Below are 26,606 nucleotides of genomic sequence, written 5' to 3' on the forward strand. Positions count from 1 at the left end.
GAAACCATTACATCTCTATGGAGATATAAGTTTTCCGTGTCTCATCTACATATTAAGGGGACGAAATTAAGTGGAAATTACCAAATGGGTTTTTATGAAGTTGCTTTATGATATCAGGATAAATTGAAGAAAAAACAATTATCGGAAAATACTTGCCATGACATAAAGGAAAACTGAAAAGGCATTTCCTAAGTGGCGCTTAATAGGGAATAAATTGCTATTGCCCTGGAAAAGTATGCTTAGTTGGGGCACTGTTGGAAAATGAGCCTATTTTTCAATATAAATCTGCGGGTCAAAGAGCTTGCAATCTACAGCTTGTAAAAAGTAAAACCTACAGATGTGTCCTCATACATCTATCCGCAATGTGCCAGATGGCTGACGCAAGTGAGCTGCCAGGTCCCTCTGCTAGTGTTAAGCGTTGTGTTTGCTGGAAATGCGTCGATGCCATGTGGCTAGAACACACCAGGAGACTGCGCGCCGATTCATTTGATATGCGACACTTGGATAGCTGTGTGAGACTCAATCTGTATATGAAGCACAACAGAATTTTGCATGGAAAAGAGACACGGCTGCTGCAGGGTAGCACTTCGTATGCAGAGTCAGAAACTCAGTCGCACACACAGGGGTTGGGATTCAAATGCCGGCGGTTGGGATTCAAATGCGGGCGGTCAGAAAACCAATCGCAGCATCCCGATGATCAGAATCCCAAGAGGAGAAGGTAAGTATACTTACCCTCCCCCACTGGCCCTCTAACCATAGCCCTTCCTTTTAGTAGCCTAAACCAAGCCCTCCCCCCCCCACCCAGCAACCTAAACCCAACCCCCTCCCCGCAGCTTAAACCTAACCCCTCCGAGCCACAGCCTTACCCTCCCCCCACAGACTAAACCTAACCTCCCCCGCCTTTCCCGAGGCTTACCTCTCCAGCAGCCCGGCGGATGCTAGTTCGGGATAACGGCAGTCGGGATTGCTGCTCCGGGGTGGTGACCCTATTCGGGATGCCAGTGTTGGCATTCCGGGTAGTGTCGCGATTCTGGCGTTGGTATTCTGAATGCAGGATCCCGATCGGATCCCGCACTTAGATATACAAGTGTCGCATATCAAATTAATCCGCACAGTCTCCTGGTGTGTTCTAGTTACATCACATTGCGACTTAGGGGTATATTCAATAAGAGTCGGGTCCATTCCGACAGGCCGGCGGGGGGAGCATTATGAGGCGGCCGACGGGCGGAGCAGCGTGAGGCGGCCGGCAGGGGAGCTTCCAGCGGCGGCCGGAGCTGGCAGCGGGAGTGATGTGTGCGGCGGCGGGGGGAGGCACTACAGGTACTACTCTCATCCCCGTAGCCCGCCGCACCGCTCCGCGTCTCCTCACCTCAATCCAACTTGATTTCAAGTCAGATTGAGTTTGTCGGAAAGGAGGCCAAAACCTGTCGGATTTGGCCCCGTTTCCAACAGCAGCAGGTGGATTGGCGGGTATTCCGCCTATCCAACTGCTTTCCGACAGCATTCCGACAAGTCGGGTTTCCCGACTTGTCGGAAAAAATGTGCCCCTACTGAATAGGTCGGAACCCCTTCCGACCTATTCCAGTCGGAAAATGCTGTCTTTTCGACAAGATGGCAGTTTCCGACTCTTATTGAATACAGCCATAAGACGCAATAATGGCCCCCCAACGCCCGCAGAGGACTCTCACAGGATCTGGCGCGTCGAGAGGGGCTGTTTGGTACGACTGCAGCAGTGACGACTGGGGACACATCTGTACCTTTCTTCCACTATACAGAACTCTAGCAGGAAGTCTATTTTAATTGGATTGTTAACATTCAGAACATGCCCTCGGCGATGATTGAACTGACCTTCTGAGTTTTATCTTTTGGGCGTACGAGGAGCTTTATTTCCATTACAGGAAATATCTAAATATGGACGTTAATAGGCAGAACCCGAGGCATTTAAGAGGAGCCGTGTCTGCTTCCCTACTTCCCATATTATTATTATATGGGGGTTACAGAGATAACCTCAGCCTGAGTATTATATAAATAATCGTCCAGAGTAAAGGAGGATGGTAAGTGAGCCCCATCCAGATACTGCAGGCGTGCACATTAAACTGTTTTTACATCTATAATACTGGTATATATAATATAGTGAGGCTAAGGCTCTGAATCTGAGCCGAACGCCAGTGCAGAAATGGGCGCACCTCTCGCAATGTTCTGAAGACAGTGCATGCGCCAAAGCTGCAAATATAGAGACTCATTCAGACCTGATTCTGACAAAACCATGTGCTCTGCAGGAGGGGCAGATGTAACATGTGCAGAAAGATTTGGGTGGGTTATATTGTTTCTGTGCAGGGTAAATACTGGCTGCTTTATTCTTATACTGCAATTTAGAGTTCCGTTTGAACACACCCCACCCAAATCTAACTATCTCTGCACATGTTACATCTGCCCCCCACCCCCACCCTGCAGTGCACATGGTTTTGCCCATTAGAGAACAATTTTGCTGCTGCAATCAGGTCTGAATTATGCCCACAGACTGCAGACAGATCTATTGGACCCAGCATGGGGTGGCTGCAAGTGGCATGCAGGCAAACTGATACTCACAAAGACGGGCTGACACTCACATTACCGTAAACTAGTAAGCAGGCTGTCGCAGCTCAGAATCAGGCCCCAAATGATCCTGTACAGGAGGCCTGGACAAAACGACTTGCTAATCTGTGATTGTCAGAGCAGGGGAAACAGATAAAACCACTTGTGCTTGTGTAGTACGGGTCCTGCGCCAGGTAAGTGTAGCCGCAACCAGACGTGGACAGGTTACGGAGCTGGACCTCAGGAGTCTCAGAGCCCCTGGCTAAGAGCCGTAGTTCAGAAACAGTGGGAGTCTTGGAGTAATGAAGAGAAACAATAGGAGGATGTGAGCTTTGGAGAAAACCCACCAAATTCTGAATATTTTCTCCTTCTCCGGCTGCTCCGTTGGACCCCTGGGAGATACTTCTGGGTACAATTTACAAAAGTTGAAGTAAAGTTTTATCTTCCTGCGGTCTGCTGGTGCAGCACTTTCATCTTGTTAATTACTGGACTAATTATGAAAAATTAGCCTTACGGAGATTGGAACATTACAGTATACTGCTGTATGCGTGGATAAATTAGCTGTTTATTTGTGCTATACTACACTGCAATGATCAAACATTTCATCTCAATCAACAGGATGAAAATAGAGTCCATGATTATTTATTTGAAAAACAAAACCTTCCACAGGAATTTAGTATTTCAGTATCATCATTTATTTATAGGGTGTTCCACAAAATTCCAGAGAACCTCACAGTGGAGGAAATGGGAAATAGATCATTCTACATAAATCTTGGGGGTCCAACAAGTAACATACAGAAGAGGTCAAATGCAGGCCATTTAAATTAAGCATAATACGTGTTTTTAATAGGCAAGGTACCGAACATGCCTAAAGCATAGAACCCAATCCAGGAAAAAAGAGGAGGTAACAGTGGACAGAAGATAGGAGGAAAGACAGAAAGAATGGGGAGAAGAAAGACTGAGCTTGAGGAGTGGTGGGGTGGGTGATACTGAGTGGGATTGTGGGAAGCAAGAGTAAATACTGATAGACTGATGGTGGACATGGCATGAAATTAGGTTCCACAGACAAGAAGAACATGAGAATCCTTTACGCATACATAGTATGATATGGCTATCAGTGGTGGTGGGGTGGGGGTGTCAAGGAGCTGTTTATTGGCAGAGCAGAGAGGGCATGAAGAGGTGGGGAAGGTTGAAGTTGTTGGAGGGGGGGTGGATTAGAGCGTGGCCAGTGAGGATGAGGAGTTTGAATTTAATTCTGTATTGTACAAGGAGAAAAATGACTACACAGAAAGTGTAATGGATAAGTGGAATAGCCTCCCCTCAGAGGTGGTAGACACTAAGACAGTAGAGCAATTTAAAAATGCTTGGGATAGGCATAGGAATAGTTGGGCCAAGAAGGTCTTATCTGCCATCAAATTCTATGTTTTTATATACAGTATAATGTAGGAATTGAGAGATCAGGGAGGAGGACGTAGAGTGACAGAAGCATTGAAATGACAGTGGGGAGCCAGACAAGAGGAGGTTGAGATGGTAAGATGAGATATATAATAAGATGGGATATAATAAATGTGAAAGTTAAGACGGGATATAAAAAAGGTTAGAGTTTTATTAGCATCATGGATAAGAAAGTTGCCTCTAGGTAATAGAATGTGATAGCAGCAGAGTCACAGAGACTGGAAGTGGCCATGAGAAACAGAGGAGAGTGTTGTTTTGGGCACAGTGAAAGATGTGGTCAGAGAATCAAGAATGAGGGATCATGAGCTTTAGATAGCGCTCGGACATCCATGGGGAGATGGCGGAGGGGCAGCTTGGCACACAAGAAAGGGGGGAAAGAAGAGAAAGGGAGGGATAACCTAGGGGTGAAGAGGTAAATTTGATTATCATTGCAGTTAATTATTTCACCAAGAAAGGAAATATACAGCAAAAAAAGCAAAGGGCCAAGGACGAAGCCTTGTGGGTCCCCAATGGGTAGCAGTAGAGGAATGGAGGAGTTGCTGGTAGAAGATGCAGAGAATGAGCGGTTAGAAAGAAAGGAAGGAACCAGAAAAGAACAGAGCCATAAAAAATATAAAGGAGTGATGGTTGAGCAAGAGGAGAGGCTGGTTAAGTGAAAAGTGACAGGGAGGTCCTACAAGAGAAGCATGCAGGGGTCTACTTTACACTAGTTTGTTGGTGGTAGGAAGGGAAGAAGATGACATAAGAGCTTAGATCACCAGATATGAGGGGGAAGAACAGATTGTGGAGATTGTTGGACACAAGTTAAGTGGGTGGGATGTGGCTGGAGGAGATATCTTGATGGGTGGTGACAATTTTGAAGGGGATGGTGGCATAGGGGGGAGTTAAAAGTGGCAGTAGATGATCGCAACATGAATACAAATTAGATATAAGCCTAAATATAGTGTGAACAGGAGATAAGGTTGAGGGAGAATGACTTGGAAGGTGTAGCAGTAGGAGGGCTGAAGGTGTAGAACATACCATAAGCAATGGTTTACCTAAGGTAAGACTGGAGGGTATGGGAGAAGAGGTGGTGGCACGTGGGGGAAGTGGACGTGTTTTGCGGTTGGAGAGAAAGTGGTGGAACAGGAGATGTAAGAGTGAGTGGTAGGAGAAGGGAGTATGTAGAGGAAAGTCAGGTAGTACAGGGAATAGGAGACATCAGGTACAGCTGAGAACAGAGAGGGAAAACAAGGACACACCAACTGCCCTGGGGCGGTGAGAAAAGATGTGGAGAACTGAACAGCAAAAAGGAAATGAAGGTTAAGACAAGCTGGAAAGCAGCAAGTAGCAACAAAGAATATGAAAGCCATGAGACAGAGCAAGAGGCCTGTTAGATGGAAGGAATTGTACAATGAACAGTGAGCCTGTGAACAGCGATGCATGACAGAGCTATGCATGGAGGAATAAGAACGGACGGCGAGTGTACCTACCTTCCTTGACTTGGTAGATCACCTTGCTCTCTAAATGCTCGGTGCCAGCCAGTTCCTGCTCTAAGCCTGTAGATCTGTACATTGGCTCTGGTACAGGGGGGTTCCACTCTAAACACACATGAAGATGAATAAGACAAATGGGACAATATAGAGGTGTTGACTTACGGCCCCCGTGTAGGACTGACAGAGCTTCTCAATCAGAGCCCAGGCAGCAGGACCCAAGCTACACTTTGTAAGACGTGTGAATGGGAAAAGCTTCAACCTTCCATGCTCAAGTATCCAGATCTTCTAAGGCTCAATCAGTGCAGTGCGGCTGTTGCACATCACTACAGTATATACCATCACATGTATGAGCGAAGGCTTCGTATTAGGAATTTACCCCTTTTTTGGGGGGTCTTTTTTTTTTTTTACTTAATATTATTTTAAACTGTAATATTATATTTGGCCAGTGGTGACCCCATCAGGTACAATCAGAGTCAGCTAACAGTGGCATCAAATTTGCCCACGTACACCAGGCTAAGGCCTAATTATAAGGTGGGACCTAAGCAAAAAAAAAAAAAGTCACTTTTTATCCGGAACAAACCATGTAGCAATCACATACACACAGCACAAAGACGCATCTTCACACTACGGAAGGATGCAGTTCATTTGGCGGCTGTGGGGATCCCGGCGGTCAGGGTACCGACGCCAGAATCCCAACAGCCGACAATGACGACAGCCAGAATGCCGGCGCACAGGGGCTAGTCCCACTAGCGGGTACCCACGACACCCACAGAGTGGGAACAGAACCTGTGGCGGGCCCGCAAGAGTACTCTTTGCGCTCTCCCTGCTGCCGGAATTGTGACAGCCGGCATCCCGTCCACCGGGAATACATATGTATTCCGCTACGGAGACTGCCAGCCAGGCTTATTGTGGAAGCATTTACACTGTAGTGTATTTATTGTCATTTCTAACAACACTTCTGCTGCACAAAATGCCTATCATGCAGTATAATGTGTGTAACCAAGACGTCTGCATTTTACCTACAAGTAAGTAGCACTTTTAATTAGAATGTAGTGTCTGACAGCCCGGCGCTGGGGGATTTGTAGGTCTCTAAACTAATGTAATGTGGCAGTGTAAGTAGAAATGTAGCATTAGAAGACATGTTATATGCTGCTTCATATTACTAAGATATTACAGGTCAATGGGGCATATTCACCAAGCAGAAACCCAATGTCTGAGGGTTCACCAACGTCATTTAAAAGAGCAAAAAGTAATATGCAAAACCGGGCGTGTTCTGCGCTTACTATGGGGCCTGATCTATAGACGGACGCAGCGTGTTCTGCGCTTACTATGGGGCCTGATCTATAGACGGACGCAGCGTGTTCTGCGCTTACTATGGGGCCTGATCTATAGACGGATGCAGCGTGTTCTGCGCTTACTATGGGGCCTGATCTATAGACGGACGCAGCGTGTTCTGCGCTTACTATGGGGCCTGATCTATAGATGGACGCAGCGTGTTCTCCGCTTACTATGGGGCCTGATCTATAGATGGACGCAGCGTGTTCTGCGCTTACTATGGAGCCTGATCTATAGACGGACGCAGCGTGTTCTGCGTTTACTATGGGGCCTGATCTATAGACGGACGCAGCGTGTTCTACGCTTACTATGGGGCCTGATCTATAGATGGACGCAGCGTGTTCTGCGCTTACTATGGGGCCTGATCTATAGATGGACGCAGCGTGTTCTGCGCTTACTATGGGGCCTGATCTATAGATGGACGCAGCGTGTTCTGCGCTTACTATGGGGCCTGATCTATAGATGGATGCAGCGTGTTCTGCGCTCACTATGGGGCCTGATCTATAGATGGACGCAGCGTGTTCTGCGCTTACTATGGGGCCTGATCTATAGATGGACGCAGCGTGTTCTGCGCTTACTATGGGGCCTGATCTATAGATGGACGCAGCGTGTTCTGCGCTTACTATGGGGCCTGATCTATAGATGGACGCAGCGTGTTCTGCGCTTACTATGGGGCCTGATCTATAAATGGACGCAGCGTGTTCTGCGCTATCTATGGGGCCTGATCTATAGATGGACGCAGCGTGTTCTGCGCTATCTATGGGGCCTGATCTATAGATGGACGCAGCGTGTTCTGCGCTTACTATGGGGCCTGATCTATACATGGACGCAGCGTGTTCTGCGCTTACTATGGGGCCTGATCTACAGATGGACGCAGCGTGTTCTGCGCTATCTATGGGGCCTGATCTATAGATGGACGCAGCGTGTACAGCAGTACGATAATATGCTATAGCAGCCGGAGGCATTGTGTGATCTGCTGCTGCATCCGAACACGCAATATTGCATAAACATCGAGCATCTAAGTAAGACCCCTTATTGCTGTTTCAAAACCTACAAGTGAAGCCATTGCTTAGTTACTTTACCCCCTACAGTACCATGACCTGTGTTACATGGTACAAACCTCCTAATATTAATATAATGTACAGCATGTACTAACCCCTATGTAAGCTGCACCGTATAAAAGACAAGGTAGCAGGCGCTCACCAATGTGCTGAATTCTTTCCCGGAGCACCTGGCACTCGTATGGCCAACGTGGCAGTTGGAAGAAGCTGGCCGAGGACACACCATACAGATCCCGTGGCTCTCTGAGCCGTGGTAGTTTTCTTCCACAATGATTTTCATACACAACCTGGGTGGTCCGGGGATGGGGGTAATAGAAATGTTCAGCTGGAGAGAAAAAAACAAACAAAAAAAAATATAATATATATATATATATATATATATATATATATATTTATATATTACACAGACCAAATGACCAGCATATTGGGGGTAATTCTGAGTTGATCGCAGCAGCAAGTTTGTTAGCAATTGGGCAAAACCATGTGCACTGCAGGGGGTCCAGATATAACATGTGCAGAGAGAGTTAGATTTGGGTGGGTTATTTTGTTTCTGTGCAGGGTAAATACTGGCTGCTTTATTTTTACACTGCAATTTAGATTTTAGTTTGAACACACCCCACCCAAATCTAACTCTCTCTGCACATGTTACATCTGCCCCCCTGCAGTGCACATGAGCCCTCATTCCGAGTTGTTCGCTCGCTAGCTGCTTTTAGCAGCATTGCACACGCTAAGCCGCCGCCCTCTGGGAGTGTATCTTAGCATAGCAGAATTGCGAATAAATAATTTCTTAGCAGTTTCTGAGTAGCTCCAGACCTACTCCTACACTGCGATCAGCTCAGCCCGTTTCGTTCCTGGTTTGACGTCACAAACACGCCCTGCGTTCGGCCAGCCACTCCCCCGTTTCTTCAGACACTCCTGCGTTTTATGCTGGAACGCCTGCGTTTTTCCGCACACTCCCAGAAAACGGCCAGTTTCCGCCCAGAAACACCCACTTCCTGTCAATCACACTCCGATCACTTCAACGATGAAAAATCTTCGTTCGACCGTGAGTAAATCTACTAAGTTTTGTGGTAAAATACTAACCGCATGCGCATTTTTGCCTTAATCGCTCCGTTGCGAAAATTGGCAACGAGCAAACATCTCGGAATGACCACCATGGTTCTGACCAACTGCTAACAAAGTTGCTGCTGCTATCAACTCTGAATTAGGCCCATTATACCCAGTATACTGTATACATCACTACGAGTGTGCTCTTATACTAGTTACGTTCATGGTGCAAAATATCCATCTGTACATACTGGTATATTTACATGTACGAACAATCCTGCAGAGCCCCGTAATTCAGTGGACACGCCCACTGAACTTTGCCTAGCACCAATCACAGCCAAGTCACATACACTTAGTCATAAGTGGGGACGCATTCATGGAGTTTGCGTAATGATCTGCTTCGCCCCCTCCGGCGCAAGCGTAGGGCGCAAACACACAAGATGCTCTGCAAACGGACTCTGCGTTCATCTCTCCATCTACATCAACACCGCTTGCTGTTAGGGGTTATGTAGAACATAAATGTATGTGATAATAAGCATCACATCGGAGGAATAACGGACAGGAGTGGTAGCGGTGCTTACTGGGGGCTAAGGGCCTGTTCCACAGATGGACTTAACTGGACGCAATGCTGATGTTTGCGCAGTTGGGCGATGTTTTTTGCAATGTGCATGTTGATTTACCGAAAGCGGTCGTAGTGTGAATTTGGACGCAGAGTGATTGACAGTCAGCGAGCGTTTATGAGAGGTACCAGGGGAGTGGCTAGTGAAATGCGGGCGTGTTGTGAGCATTTTGTGGGTGCTTTGCAGTCGGCGACTGCGTCTGTGTAGGCAGTTTCACTGGTTCCGACAGCCTAAGTGCAGGGACATTCTGAGTTGCTCAGACGACTGATGGTACTTCCGTTGCTGCGTATTTCTGCGCAGGCTGTGGATTAGAGACAGCGTCGATGGGCGTCTCTGTATGAATTACAGCTGCTGCGGCATTAGTATATATACTCAATACTGCTGTGTACAAACACCGCTGGTGATTTCTGCAGATTACTGTGCTCCAAATAACGTCTGAGAGTTATGGAAATCACGTCTTCGAGATGTGCCTAGCAGCACAGGGATTATAATACAGACACATTGCGTTTGTAAAGGCCGCCCTCGTAAAATCTGATCATACAATCCATTAAAAAAAAAGAACAGACAAGTAATGGATATTAGCAACACTATGCAAAGTACTTCCATTAATTTACTCAGCGGGAGATCATTGTATTGACCCCATTTAAGTACACTTGTACCGTCCTGTACCTCTGCTGGCTCTCCGCCTGTACCTCTGCCCATCAATATGCTGACTTCCCGCTACCGTATAAAGTAGACGATACTTTGTCACAGAACATTTACATTATCCCGTTTCCATTTTTAAACGGCAGGACATTACTTTGCGTCTCTTGGAATTGTGAAGAGTCTGGACTCCGGAGCCATTAATGTGTCACTTTGTGATATTTCAAAGCTCCTTTTTAGTAGCTGTAACAGGAAACGGCAAAACTGGCTGACATGCTGGATAAATTTGTCTCAGGCACTAGGGGAAACATGCAGAGTGCTGTCACAGGGTATTCAGTGTCAGCCGCTGCTGCCGTCATGAATTAGAGATACCGGCTTCGCTTGGCCTAGTGGCTGTAATTAAAGGAAATTCATTATTTAAAGGCCCACTAATCCCTAAAACGGCCAGGTATGAACTAGGAAGATAGAATATACTGCCGCCCAACATGCCCAGCGAGCCAAACAGGGGGCGGGGCCATACCGCAATGAGGGCTTGTCCGTGTTATCCGGGGATCGTGAAAACGCACTAGGCGGGCCCTTTGCTCCCCTCTAACCATCCATTCGCTGCAGTGCATGCCTCATACTAGCCTACTCATGTTCCCACGTCACGCAAGGGGACTTCTGAATTTTTTAACAGTCCCATGGATTCCCGGAAGAACAAGCCCCCCTCCTGGCATCACGCCCACTTCCTAGCACAGGGCAATGCCGCCCAGCAATCATGATTCAATTGCGATCGCATTGCAGAGACCTCAAATAGACGATGACCTCTGCCTACACAGCATGGCTGTGTAGGCAGGGGCACCGACGCCATGTTTTGACTCGCAGGAAACGCAGGCGACGCCACGGACCTGCCCCGAAAATGGCTATGACACGCCTGCGTTCCCTGCTCTCCTCCCCCTCATTGTTGCGTCGCCGCCCCCGGACGACCGCCGCCTGTCAATCACTCCTTCTGGGATGTGATCACATAGCGAAGGGTTGCGCACGCACGTTGCAGCCGCAGCGCATGCGCAGTTGAGCGAAAATCGCCCATTTGCGATTTTCGCTTAGCTGCGTCAATTTCTGAATAGCCCCCTTACTGCTTAATATTATGTGTAACGCTGCATCAGTTTTAGACTGCAGAAAGAAGAGCGCTGGACTTATAAAGGGGACAACAACAATATTTTTATTTATCTTAATTTTATTTCATAAGTACTTTATTTGTGCAGGTGCGGCAACAGAAATCTTGGGCACCAATACATGGTTTTGGGGTCCCCATATCTCCCGGGAAGGTACTGAGCTGAAGTAAGTTCATGGTGGCTAAAGTACACACACCCCTTTTATACCATCCAACCTCTCAACATCGCCCTTTATATACCATAGACCCCCATATCCCCCTTATATACTATCAGACCCCTCCGTGCCCCTTTTATTCCCTCAGACCCTTCCACATACCCATTTTATGCGTCGGTGCCCCTGCCTACACAGCCATGCTGTGTAGGCAGAGGTCATCGTCTATTTGAGGTCTCTGCAATGCGATCGCAATTGAATCATGATTGCTGGGCGGCATTGCCATCGGACCCCTACACATGACTGGATCAGTTGACGGAAGGCAACAGATTTGTGATTGGAAATATTCAAAATATCGTCACTGAAGTAACAGGAGAACTAGTATCAATAGACAGTATAGATGGAACGGGTACACATTCTTAATGAAGAACTTCCAAAAGCCACGCCATAGCTGCAACGCTCGAGACACGCCTGCCGCAAAGGGTGTGGTATAGCTCATAGACAGTTAAAAGATAGACAGTCATTAGTTAGACACTATATGGTCGACAGTCAAAAGTCAGACAGGGTCATAAGTCAGACAGGGTGATAAGTCAGACAGGGTCATAAGTCAGACAGGGTGAAAAGTCAGACAGGGTCATAAGTTAGACAGGGTGATAAGTCAGACAGGGTCATAAGTCAGACAGGGTGATAAGTCAGACAGGGTCATAAGTCAGACAGGGTGAAAAGTCAGACAGGGTCATAAGTCAGACAGGGTCATAAGTCAGACAGGGTGATAAGTCAGACAGGGTGATAAGTCAGACAGGGTGAGAAGTCAGACAGGGTCATAAGTCAGACAGGGTCATAAGTCAGACAGGGTCATAAGTCAGACAGGGTCATAAGTCAGACACACACAAACATTTTTTGGGGTGTTTTTAAAAAATTTTAACCCAAATTTGATTCAATTTGTCCGCTCGCCACGCTTCGGGCATCGGTGTCTCGCTTCGCTCGCCACAACTTTACTAAAAGGTCATAGTTTGTGACATGGATAGTAAAATGAGGCAAAAGTTGTAAAAAAAAAAAAAAACACACAGAAAAACAAAACAATTTTTTTTTGTGTTTGACATTTGACTGTCGACCATATAGTGTCTAACTAATGACTGTCTATCTTTTAACTGTCTAGGAACCCGCCGCAAATGCTACTGGTTTGGGCTGGATGCTCCTGAGATCTCAGCCTGGCCGAACATATTCAAGTAATTACATTTTCTTTCTTACACGCGTTTTCCCGTGTACATAAAAAGCCCACATGTCCTACTATAAACGGGCCCCACTGTGTATGTGTGTGTGTGTATATATATATATATATATATATATATATATATATATATATATCTATCCTGTAATACACTAAAGCGAAGCATCATGGTGCGGTTACCGCCATCTGCTACCTAGCTGTGAGAAGTACAAGCGGCGCGGCAGGTATCACTGCCTGTTTAAGTGTGAAATTGAGTATGACGGCTTCTCGCATGGCAGGCTAATTATTAGATAAGGATTTGAGATAAGAGGCGATAATGACAGCTGATATGTTTTACTTGTTCCTTCCAACGGACGCGCCGGTGATTCAGCAAAGCAAACACTCACACGCAGAGCGTGGACCAGTAGCAAATAACTGAGCATTCCGTAAGGATTCTGTTACCAAATGACACAGCGTTTACAGGAAATCAGTCAATGGGACCATTGTTTGCAGAAAATCAATATATCGCAGGGTTCTTTATAATACATCTGCTCGGGTTCCTGCCATTTCCTCATTCAGCCAAAAGGCCAAGTAATATTCTATAACCCCAACACTGGTGATTCTGCGTCACACTGAGGGCGTGGCCATACCATGCTGGACGTGGCCACGCCCCTTATAGGCCTCGCCACATCCCCAGTAACATAGTAACTAAGGTTGAAAAAAGACAAATGTCCATCAACCTATTTGTGGTCTCCTATGCAGTCTTATTATAGGACTAGTTATTTTTATGTTAGGACTAGTTATAGTAACTATAATGCGTGCCTACGCTCCATAACCCTGAATATCTTTATCCAATAGGAATTTATCTAACCCATTCTTAAAGGTGTTGACTGAGTCCGCTGTTACTACTCTCTCAGGCAGGGAATTCCAAAGACGTATTGTCCTTACTGTGTAAAAACCTTTTCGCCTCAATGTGCGGAAACTCCTCTCATCTAACCTAACCGACTGACCACGTGTCCTGTGTGCTGATCTTATAAAAAACCGGTCCCTCCCAAGCTCTGTGTATTGACCCCTTATATATTTGTAGATGTTGATCATGTCCCCTCTTAGTCTCCTCTTTTCCAATGTAAACATGCCTAGCCTTGCAAGCCTTTCCTCGTATTCCAGCGTCTCCATGCCCTTGATTAGTTTGGTAGCGTAAAAACACCCTTTTATTGCTATAGGGGTGCCTCCAGTGCATGCGGCAGGGGAATACCTCCTGACGATTGGTTGGTGGGATAGGCCCCATTCAAGGTATTGCAGCTAGTAGATGAGAATCAGTGACAAGGCTGAGACATGAGGAACAAAGTGATGGCACATAATGTAAGTCCAATGTCAGGCATCAGGAATACAGCTGCACAGCAACAGATAGTGGAAGATACAACATAGAACATAAATGTTATATGTATTGCCTGATGCTGCTATATCGTTTTATTTAAGGGCCCCATACACTAGTATGATTTTACACGATTTCATACAATTCCGATATATCCGACTGATATATTGTATGAAATTGTGTACAATCGTATGTGTTTTAGATCGTATCCAATCTGATGCGCGTCCCCGTGGCTGTCAGATAGAATCCCCTAGGTCGTTGGTGCTGCACTAATGATATATCGGAATTGGATGGAATCGGTTGAAAAAAGTGTGTTATTTGTGCATGCGATGTATCACATGGACGTGTGACTGCCATTCTCAGGACACTCCCAGCCCCCGTAGCCCTCTATCCAGCCCATCAGATATATCTCACGGTACAATTGTATGCCGTACGATATATTGCATGCGATGTATAGCGGCTTCATCGATCGCATGCGATATATCTTATGCAAAAATAGCACAAAAGTACCAAATCGTAATGGAATCACTCCTGGGAATGTCCCGGGGGAGATCAAGGGAAATTACATCCGACTTCAGCCTCAGACATATCGTTGTAGTGTATGGGGCCTTTATAGTTCTTCATTAAGGGGGACATGTACTAAGCAGTGATAAAAGTGGAGAAGTGAGCCAGTGGAGAAGTTGCCCATGGCAACCAATCAGCATTGACCTAACATTTATAATTTGCATACTATAAAAAAAAGTATACAGAGCATCTGATTGGTTGCCAAGGGCAACTTCTCCACTTTTATCACTGCTTAGTACATATCTCCCTTAGTCATCATCTGAGCAGCTACAAATACTCATGAGTTATAGGGGCCTATTCAGTATGCTAAAGGGGCCCATTACACAACCGCCGCTGGATAATCATCAACCTCGGAATACTGAATGTTTTCCAGAGTTTTTACTGCGGGAACTAGCGCCATCTTCATATGGCGGTAGTTCCCAGAGGGTCGCTCCTTTATATTGCAAGGACTTTTGTTGTGCGAAAAGGGTCCCTCCGCTTCCTACAGCCATCTTGCTGTGAATGTGTAAACTCCGCTCACACTACATTCTTACACTGCCATCGGTGTAAACTTTCACCACTACTTATCATCATTCCACAAGACAGCCCACACCAAGAGACTGCTTATAGAACACCAAAAGCTCTCATAGCTGAAAACATAAGACATAAAGGGGGCAATTCAACTGCCGGCGAGTCCTTCGCCTGGCCTGAATCTGCGCATCACCCTCCGCACTTTACGGCAGCGGCATTTAGTTGGTCAGGCAAAGGGTTTGCAATGGGGTGCTGTTGCAGGCACTTGAACGCCGTAGGAACAGCAATTCACACCCTTCACTAGCAATTGAATACACTCCAAAAAGAGAGTCGTGTCACTGTAGCTAATTTTCTCAAGAATGATATCTGGTAACAATTGTTATTAAGCTTTTACTCACACTGTACTTTAAGGTTATATCTTCAATACTAAAAAGGAAAGATTCTAATAGTGGGGAAGTTGCATTGGAGCCACGGACGCCAATACAACGCGTGTTATCCGTTGCATCGGAACCTCTTGCATAATGGAATCTCCCCATAAATGTTTAAACCCGGTGACTGCTACCGTATGGGTTATTACTTATATATGGATTTGTGAATGAAACAAGATTGTATATGGCAAGATGTGTTTGCATAGCAATATAAATTATGTTCATTTAGTGTTTAAAATGTACAACTCTTCCAGGATGTCCTGGATGCCTACCAATTTTGGGGTGTGCTCAGACTCCCAGAGTTGACCAGCCTTCTGGATCCAGAATGAAGTGGGACCAGGGGCCGGATAATGCGGTTTGCAGTGAAGCCTCCGATTAAAAAGTTGCAAAGTTTGGCTAAGAATTACGTTGAGCTGCAGGTGACTGAAGACAAAGCATTTAAATCTGGGATGACAAAGATATTTGCCGGACAGGAAATGTAATTTGGGATGGATTAGTAGCACTACAGAAGGTTTAGCCTGGAAGGGATGGTTGGGGAGATTTGGTGAACATAATAGAAATTTTGTGGGGTGTGTGACGGGACCCCGGAGAGACTATCATAGACAACATTACAGTTACTATGAGGATGGCAGGAAAATTCGGGGGACATAAACCCCAAATTATCATGCTTTTTCTTGTAAAGACTGAACCTCTAACAGACCCCTCCGTCACGTCACCTATATTAAATTTTGTGTCCTCCGTGCGGTGATGAGTAAAGAGATTGGTCCCTCCGGCCCGAGTACACAGAAAATTCCCTCGCACCTCTCCTGGGACATGTAGTGCACCAACCGCTAGAATACTGAGGGGCTGCCGATCGTTTTCACGGACGCACGCAGCGAGTGTGATGATTTTACGGAAGTTATTCAAGGCAGCACATCTAGCAAATCTGTAGTAATAATACAAGCCCGCTTCTAATTAACAGAACAGCCTTTTTAATTAAATGCATTTTGCGTGTATTTTGCTTTTTTCCGGTTTCTGGGAGTTTTTAATTAGATGCCTTTTATATTCCGCATTAAAACCTACGGATTTAGAAACAGCCGCGTTGTGTGGATAAAAATGGAGCTTATAGCATCTGCTTATATGTCTGTGTCTCCTCTCTCATTTTCCTACTATAATCGTGATCTATGTACAAAGTAATGCAGCTTCCACATTACTTACAGAGGGACATAGTAACCGAGTGCCAGGGGTTACCCTACAGCCCCATTCTACCGAATCACCTTCAGAAGGGCGGAATAAGGTTTGTGGGACAACTAGGGTGGTGCCCCCCTACCGACCACCATATTGAACATGGTTTCAACCCATGTCACAACTGCTCAGACCCCTTTCACATTGCACTTTGCTCCCGGGATATTCCCAGGTCTTCCCTGTTCTCACTGCACCTGTGTCAGCCCTCCACCTGCGTCCTCTTCTTCTCCCCCCCCATCAGGTTGTCCAGGCTCTGCAGGGTGTGCTGACATTATCGCTGGCTTTGCAGGACATAGGTAGGGAGGCAGATGGCCCAGCGGCGGGGTGACCTGGGGTGAGATGGCCAGCGGCTCAGAGTCACATGCTAGCCACCGTGGTCAAGCTGCAGATGCTGCTACGGTCACTCAGCACAACTGAATAGGTGCCCCTGATTACTCATGTGGCGGCTGCTTGCGCTGGGCATCTGGCGGCGGTGTCAGTCCATCGGGTTGTGTGCGGGGTGCCTGGCACAGCGCTGTCAGATTGGCTACAGCAGCTGATTGTGTGATGTCTCAGGGAGGCTGTTAGCGCCCCCAAACAGTCAACCGGATCTTTTAAGCGTCTCACCTGGTTTGGAAAACCTGAGCCGCACCGCTCACACTCCAGCCTACCCGGGTTGCTCCCTGGATGAACCCTGGGCGCGATCATGGTCGGATTCCCGGAACACACAGACCGGGTTGACCCTCTCACCCCAAGCCAGGTCCCGGGTTGCTCCAGAAATATCCCGGGGTCAGAAGCTTTGTGTGAAAGGGGTATTGTGTCATCATTACTGGTTGACGTCCGTGACGCTGAAGTGAAGGGACTCTGAGCCGACTGTGGGGTTTATATTTTGTGTCCCAACAGAGTAGAAGTGCTATATTTGGGGGCCCTGGGGTAACCGCCCCGTCTGCCCCGCTGGTAGTTTGACTCTGAGCTTCAGGGTCTAGACCCGCAACAAAAGCTGCCTTGAACCGAAGGAAACACCAAACTATAGATCCCACTGGGAAGAACCTGAGAGTCCGTTTCTACGAACTGATTCAGAATTAGGAGCAAATCAAAAACAAACAAAAACAATTTGCCCCTTGATGAAACCATGTTGCGCTGCATGTGGGGCAGATAGAAAGGGTAGAGAGCCTAATTCAGAGTTCATCGCAGCAGCAAATTTGTTAGCTAATGGGCAAAACCATGTGCAATGCAGGTGGGGCAGATGTAACATGTGCAGAGAGAGTTAGATTTGGGTGGGGTGTGTTCAAACTGAAATCTTAATTGCAGTGTAAAAAATAAGATTTTACTCACCGGTAAATCTATTTCTCGTAGTCCGTAGTGGATGCTGGGGACTCCGTAAGGACCATGGGGAATAGACGGGCTCCGCAGGAGACTGGGCACTCTAAGAAAGATTTAGTACTACTGGTGTGCACTGGCTCCTCCCTCTATGCCCCTCCTCCAGACCTCAGTTAAGGAAACTGTGCCCGGAAGAGCTGACATTACAAGGAAAGGATTTTGGAACCCAGGGTAAGACTCATACCAGCCACACCAATCACACCGTATAACTTGTGATAAACTTACCCAGTTAACAGTATGAACAAACAGAGCATCAACCAATGGATGCCAACATAACATAACCCTTTATTAAGCAATAACTATATACACGTATTGCAGAAAGTCCGCACTTGGGACGGGCGCCCAGCATCCACTACGGACTACGAGAAATAGATTTACCGGTGAGTAAAATCTTATTTTCTCTAACGTCCTAGTGGATGCTGGGGACTCCGTAAGGACCATGGGGATTATACCAAAGCTCCCAAACGGGCGGGAGAGTGCGGATGACTCTGCAGCACCGAATGGGCAAACACAAGGTCCTCCTCAACCAGGGTATCAAACTTGTAGAATTTGCAAAGGTGTTTGAACCCGACCAAGTAGCAGCTCGGCAAAGCTGTACTGCCGAGACCCCTCGGGCAGCCGCCCAAGAAGAGCCCACCTTCCTTGTGGAATGGGCTTTCACTGATTTTGGATGCGGCAATCCAGCCGCAGAATGAGCCTGCTGAATCGGGTTACAGATCCAGCGAGCAATAGTTTGCTTTGAAGCAGGAGCACCCAGCTTGTTGGGTGCATACAGGATAAACAGCGAGTCAGTCTTCCTGACTCCGGCCGTTCTGGTTACCTAAATCTTCAAAGCCCGGACTACGTCAAACAGCTTGGAATCCTCCAAGTCACAAGTAGCCGCAGGCACCACAATAGGTTGGTTCAAATGAAAAGATGACACCACCTTTGGAAGAAATTGCGGACGAGTCCGCAATTCTGCCCTGTCCATATGGAAAACCAGATAGGGGCTTTTACCTGACAAAGCCGCCAATTCTGACACACGCCTAGCCGAAGCTAAGGCCAACAGCATGACCACTTTCCACGTGAGATACTTTAGCTCCACAGTCTTAAGTGGATCAAACCAGTGGGATTTCAGGAAACCCAACACCACGTTAAGATCCCAAGGTGCCACCGGTGGCACAAAAGGGGGCTGAATATACAGCACTCCCTTAACAAACGTCTGAACCTCAGGCAGTGAAGCCAGTTCTATTTGAAAGAAAATGGATAGGGCCAAAATCTGGACCTTTATGGACCCTAATTTTAGGCCCATAGTCACACCTGACTGTAGGAAGTGCAGGAATCGACCCAACTGGAATTCCTCTGTAGTGGCCTTCCTGGCCTCACACCAAGCAACATATTTTCGCCATATACGGTGATAATGCTTTGCTGTCACGTCCTTCCTAGCCTTTATCAGCGAAGGAATAACTTCATCCGGAATGCCTTTTTCCGCTAGGATCCGGTGTTCAACTGCCATGCCGTCAAACGCAGCCGCGGTAAGTCTTGAAACAAACAGGGCCCTTGTTGCAACAGGTCCTGTCTGAGAGGCAGAGGCCATGGGTCCTCTGTGAGCATTTCTTGCAGTTCCGGGTACCAAGTCCTTCTTGGCCAATCCGGAACAATGAGTATTGTTCTCACTCCTCTTTTTCTTACAATTCTCAGCACCCTTGGTATGAGAAGAAGAGGAGGAAACACATAGACCGACTGGAACACCCACGGTGTTACTAGTGCATCCACGGCTATCGCCCGAGGGTCCCTTGACCTGGCGCAATCCCTTTTTAGCTTTTTGTTGAGGCGTTACGCCATCATGTCCACCTGTGGCAGTTCCCATCGATTTGCAATCTGCGTGAAGACTTCCTGATGAAGTCCCCACTCTCCCGGGTGGAGGTCGTGCCTGCTGAGGAAGTCTGCTTCCCAGTTGTCCACTCCCGGAATGAACACTGCTGACAGTGCGCTTACGTGATTCTCCGCCCAGCGAAGAATTCTGGTGGCTTCTACCATCGCCACCCGCTCCTTGTGCCGCCTTGGCGGTTTACATGAGCCACTGCGGTCTGACTGGATCAGAACCGGTTGGTCGCGTAGCAGGGTCTCCGCTTGACTTAGGGCGTTGTATATGGCCCTTAGTTCCAGGATATTGATGTGAAGGCAAGTCTCCTGCCTTGACCACAGCCCTTGTAAATTTCTTCCCTGTGTGACTGCCCCCCACCCTCGGAGGCTTGCATCCGTGGTCACCAGGACCCAGTCCTGAATGCCGAATCTGCGACCTTCGAGAAGGTGAGCACTCTGCAGTCACCACAGGAGAGACACCCTGGCTCTGGGGGATAGGGTGATTAACCGATGCATCCGAAGATGTGATCCGGACCACTTGTCCAGTAAGTCCCATTGGAAGGTCCTCCTATGGAACCTGCCAAAGGGAATGGCCTCGAATGATGCCACCCTCCTTCCCAGGACTCGAGTGCAGTGATGCACTGACACCTGTTTTGGTTTTAATAGATTCCTGACCAGTGTCACGAGCTTCTGAGCTCTCTCTATCGGGAGATAAACCCTTTTCTGGTCTGTGTCTAGGATCATGCCTAGGAGAGGCAGATGAGCTGTAAGAACCAACTGCGATTTTGGAATATATAGAATCCAGCCGTGTTGCCGTTTCACTTCCAGAGAAAGTGAGACGCTGTTCAGCAACTGCTCTCTTGATCTCGCTTTTATGAGGAGATCGTCCAAGTACGTGATAATAGTGACACCTTGCTTCCGCAGGAGCACCATCATTTCCGCCATTACCTTGGTGAATATTCTCAAGGCCGTGGAGAGACCAAACGGCAACGTCTGAAATTGGTAATGACCATCCCGTACCGCAATTCTGAGGTACGCCTGATGAGGTGGATAAATGGGGACATGAAGGTATGCATCCTTTATGTCCCGAGTCACCATAAAATCTCCCCCTTTCAGGCTTGCAATAACCGCTCTTAGCGATTCCATCTTGAACTTGAACCCTTTCAGGAATATGTTCAGGGATTTTAAATTCAATATGGGTCCGACCGCACCGTCTGGTTTCGGGACTACAACATGGTCGAATAATAACCCCCTCCTTGTTGAAGCAGGGGAACCTTGACCACCACCTGTTGAAGATACAATTTATGAATTGCAGTTAACACTGTTTCCCTCTTGTGGGGGGAAGCCGGCTGGGCTGTCGGTGAGGGGGCATCTTCTCAAAGTCCAGCTTGTATCCCTGAGACACAATATCTATTGCCCAGGACTCTAACAGGGAGTGAATCCACTTGTGGCTGAACGGACGAAGGCGTGCCCCCACCGGGCCTAGCTCTGCGGTGGATTTTTGTAGAGGCCGGGGAGGACTTCTGTTCCTGGGAACTAGCTGTGTTGTGCAGCTTCTTTCCTGTGCCCCCGCCTCTGGCAAGAAAGGACGCACCTCGGACTTCGAAAGGCTGCATTTGATAATGTCGTGCTTTCCTAGGCTGTGCAGGAATATAAGACAAAATATCAGAATTACCAGCTATATCTGTGTAGACCAGGTCCGAGAACCCTTCTCCACACAATCCTCAGCCTTCCACATGCCTCTTAAGTCGGCATCATCTGTCCATTGCATATTCTACAGGACACGTCAAGCAGAAATCGACATAGCTTTGACTCTAGGACCCAGTATACTCATGTCTCTTTGGGCATGTTTTATATATATCTATCACTTAAGACAGCATCTTTAATATATATATATATATATATATATATATATATATATATAGGTAGTGGGGGTACGGCGCCACAGGTGTGTGTGAACAGATATTTATTAAAAGATAATACAGTGGTTAAAGACACTCCTTTAAAAATGTAAGGTGTCGGCTAACCCCTAAGTACTCAGCAGTGATAAGCTGCCTTTAGAGTTAAGGTGTGGAAGGGGGGAATAGGGGTACCAGCGACTTGCAGTATCTAATATATAAAAATAACTATGAAGAATATAGCGGGATACGGTTTCCAAAAAAAGTAACAAAATATTTATTTATACAATTTGAGATATAATAATGGGATAAAAAAGTAGGTAAAAAGCTAGATAATAAAAACAATAAAAAATACTAAAAAATATAGATAAAATAATACAGTTAAGCTAGAACCCTAAATCACGTAAAATCAGTAAAAGCAATTTTATACTGATAAAAGTATTTTAGGATAAGAAAATGATGCTTATCTTTAAAAATGGAGAGTCAGTGGAGGTATATCCAACGCGTTTCGTCCTCAGACTTCATCAAGGTAAGCATCATTTTCTTATCCTAAAATACTTTTCAGTATAAAATTGCTTTTACTGATTTTACGTGATTTAGGGTTCTAGCTTAACTGTATTATTTTATCTATATTTTTTAGTATTTTTTATTGTTTTTATTATCTATCTTTTTACCTACTTTTTTATCCCATTATTATATCTCAAATTGTATAAATAAATATTTTGTTACTTTTTTTGGAAACCGTATCCCGCTATATTCTTCATAGTTATTTTTATATATTAGATACTGCAAGTCGCTGGTACCCCTATTCCCCCCTTCCACATATATATATATATATATATATATATATATATATATATATATATATATATATATGCCTACTAGGGTCTCAATCTCTGCTGATAAGGTACCTGTCCACGCTGCCACAGCGCTATAAACCCGTGCCGACACAATCGCCGGTCTGAGTAGTATACTAGAATGTGCACGCTATCTGCAGAATCCCTGAGAATAGCTAGTGCTACCTTCTGTGCAAACAGGACACCCTAGGGGAAGATTCCCAACACATCCTGGCCCTAGTGGGGAAAGGATACTGCCTGAGAATTCTTTGTGGGAAGCTGCAGTCTCTTGTCTGGAGATTCCCGCTCTTTTTCCTCATGAGAGGAGGGAAATTTACCACAGCTTTCTTCCCCTTAACATGTGTACCCTTGTGTCAGGGACAAAGTAGTCATCAGTGATATGCAAATCATCTTTTATTACAATAATCATATATTGAATACCTTTCATCCATCTTGGCTGCAACTTTGCATTATCGTAGTCGACACTGGAGTCAAACTCCGTGTCGATATCAGTGTTTATTATTTTGGATAGTGAGCATTGTGAGACTCTGAAGGTCTCTGTGACACAGGGACAGACATGGGTAGATTTCCTGTCCGTTCTCTATTCTTTTGTGCAATTCACCTCAGCACTTACACATATCCAAACAGGTGTTGGCGTTGTCGACGGAGACACCCTCTCAGCCTTTTACCTCAGACATGTCGACACACACGTACCGACACACCACACACACAGGGGATGCTCTATTTGAAGACAGTTCCCCCACAAGGCCCTTTGGAGAGACAGAGAGAGAGTATGCCAGCACACACCCCAGCGCTATATGACCCAGGAATCACACAGTAACTTAGTGTTAACCCAGTAGCTGCTGTATATATTGTTTTTACGCCAAATTTATGTGCCCCCCCATCTCTTTTTCACCCTCTCTATCGTGCAAGGGAGAGCCTGGGGAGCTTCCTCTCAGTGGAGCTGTGGAGAGAAAATGGCGCTGGTGAGTGCTGAGGAAGAAGGCCCCGCCCCCTCAGCGGCGGGCTTCTCCCGCAATTTTGTGTAAAATTAATGGCGGGGGCTCATGCATATAACAGTGTCCAACTGTATATATGCTGCTTTTGCCAGGAGGTACTTAATTGCTGCCCAGGGCGCCCCCCCCCCCCCCCTGCACCCTACAGTGACCGGAGTGTGTGGGTTAGTGTGGGAGCAATGGCGCACAGCTGCAGTGCTGTGCGCTACCTCATGTGAAGACAGGAGTCTTCTGCCGCCGATTTCGATGTCTTCTTGCTTCTGCCGGCTTCTGTCTTCTGGCTCTGCGAGGGGGACGGCGGCGCGGCCCCGGGAACGGACGACCAAGGTTAAGATCCTGTGTTCGAACCCTCTGGAGCTAATGGTGTCCAGTAGCCTAAGAAGCGCAACCTAGCCGCAGTTAGTAGGTTTGCTTCTCTCCCCTCAGTCCCTCGTAGCAGAGAGTCTGTTGCCAGCAGAAGCTCTCTGAAAATAAAAAACCTAACTAAAATACTTTCTTATTAGCAAGCTCAGGAGAGCCCACTAAAAGCACCCAGCTCTGGCCGGGCACAGATTCTAACTGAGGTCTGGAGGAGGGGCATAGAGGGAGGAGCCAGTGCACACCAGTAGTACTAAATCTTTCTTAGAGTGCCCAGTCTCCTGCGGAGCCCGTCTATTCCCCATGGTCCTTACGGAGTCCCCAGCATCCACTAGGACGTTAGAGAAATAAAGCAGCCAGTATTTACCCTGCACAGAAACAAAATAACCCACCCAAATGTAACTCTCTCTGCACATGTTACATCTGCCCCCCCCCCCCCCCCCCCCTGCAGTGCACATAAGGGGTCATTCCGAGTTGATCGCACGTAGCAACTTTTTGCTGCTCGTGCGATCAACTAGACGGCGCCCATAGGGGAGTGTATTTTAGCATAGCAGGGCTGCGATCGCTTGTGCAGCCCTGCTATGCTAAAAAAGTTTATAACAAAACAAAACCAGCCCTGTACCTACTTACCATTTGCGACGGATCCAGCGATGCAGGTCCCGGATTTGAAGGCAGACATCCGCCCTCAAAACGCCTGGACAAGCCTGTGTTCGCTGGACCACTCCCGGAAAACGGTCAGTCAACGCCCCGACACGCCTTCCTCCTGTCAATCTTCTTGCGGTCGCCACTGCGAATGCTTTCCTTGTTCCCGACGAGCATGTGCAATGTGCACGGCGCACATGCGCAGTACCGACCCGTTCGCACCGCAGCGAAGAACCGCTGCATGCGAACGGGTCGGAATAACCCCCCAAGTGCACTGCAAGGGGGGGGGGGGGGTAGGTATAACATGTGCAGAGAGTTAGATTTGGGTGGGGGGTGTTCAAACGGAAATCTAAATTGCAGTGTAAAAATAAAGCAGCCAGTATTTACCCTGCACAGAAACAAATATAACCCACCCAAATCTAACTCTCTCTGCACATGTTTCATCTGCTCCCCCCCCCCCCCAGCAAGATCTTGCCTTGACAAAGATCAGCATACTGATCGAAACGCGTTGAGTAAGAAAGGGGGTTAAGTGGCAGACCAACCAGACGAGGAAAGAACGAGATGCCCATTACTGGAGCTGATTCTTCCCTGGAGACGTGGAACATCTATACAGTTTCCTATGTGCACTTCTTAAATCTGGATTCTAGTAGGAAGCCACCCTCATAAGTTTTGGATTGTAACAGCAGTGAATGACAATCACTTCTCCATATGAATATGGACATTTTTATTGCCAAATTGTTCTATTAAATTACCTTTGTTTTAAGATCTTGCTGGATTAATATTTATTATACAATATGGAAGACATTTTTGGTGAACATATTGCACTAGATTGTCTTTTCATTCTCTTTTGCATGTATCATCTGGATTTATTTTTATGATTTATGTGCAAATTACCTTTTGCGAAGACTGTGGATTGACTGGGAGTCTCTACTTTAATATAAGTGGAGTCTTTCGCTTTATTTTACATTAATTTAAGTGTGTAGAGGGGCGCAGAGGGAAGGGTGTCCAAAATGTAAAAGTCTAGCATACAGATCCAAACCTAGACTTTAATGCAACATCCACGGTGCACCCTAAAGGTGGGTACACACTGGCCGATATATCGGCCGTTCTCTTGAACGGCCGATATATCGTGGGTCCGTCGGCCAGTGTGTACGGGCGATACGTCTGTGAACTCCGTCGTTCACAGACTTATCGCGTCGGCCCCGCAGCACAGCCGACGGCCAATATATCTACAGATATTTTGCCGCGTCGCTGTGTGTGTACGGGTGGTCGGCCGACCGCCTGTACGCTTGCTGCGGCAGCCGGCGGTGATTGACAGCTGAACTGGGCAGGCGTGTGTACACGCCCGCCCAGTTCATGACGTCAGTCCCCAACAGATCGGGCAACGTGTGTATGCACAGCACACTGCCCCATCCATCCATAGATATATCTGCCGATCAATTGATCGGCAGATATATCTACCAGTGTGTACCCACCTTTAGCCGTAAAAACAGCACGCAGTGTGGGATACAGTAACGCCAAGTAACAACATTACATAATAATATTCAATGTTGGACAACGATAATCTCTGTATTGCAAAAAATTCCTGTACAGCCTCAAGCCATAGAAAAATGTGATTTGTGACTAGACAGAAAATCTGTCTAATTTAAAATAAAAATGATTGAAAAATCCAATGGCGCCTAAATGTTAAGTATATTTATTTTCTAAATTACTCCTGATTAAAAATCATTATTTCGACGGTTGCAATATGTTTTCCTTTCAGCTAGGCAGATAATTGTTGTGATAAATACACAGCCGGAAAATTATATACTGCCGTGAGAACGCAGTC

At 46.7% G+C, this 26,606-nt stretch overlaps 1 protein-coding gene across 8 annotated transcripts in view; it reads right to left on the reverse strand.

Moving 5' to 3' along the window:
- Positions 1-26,606, reverse strand: part of AGBL3 (AGBL carboxypeptidase 3) — a 169,944-nt gene that overhangs the window by 104,706 nt on the left and 38,632 nt on the right. For all 8 annotated transcript variants that reach the window (XM_063929025.1, XM_063929026.1, XM_063929031.1 and 5 more), the window contains 2 exons: positions 8,043-8,225; positions 5,502-5,609 (listed from right to left, as the gene is read on the reverse strand). In XM_063929025.1, the coding sequence (XP_063785095.1) occupies positions 5,502-5,609; positions 8,043-8,225 (291 nt within the window). The remainder of the gene's footprint in view (positions 1-5,501; positions 5,610-8,042; positions 8,226-26,606) is intronic.

The sequence above is a fragment of the Pseudophryne corroboree genome, chromosome 6 (genome assembly GCF_028390025.1).
Source record: "Pseudophryne corroboree isolate aPseCor3 chromosome 6, aPseCor3.hap2, whole genome shotgun sequence".
Taxonomy (NCBI): domain Eukaryota; kingdom Metazoa; phylum Chordata; class Amphibia; order Anura; family Myobatrachidae; genus Pseudophryne; species Pseudophryne corroboree.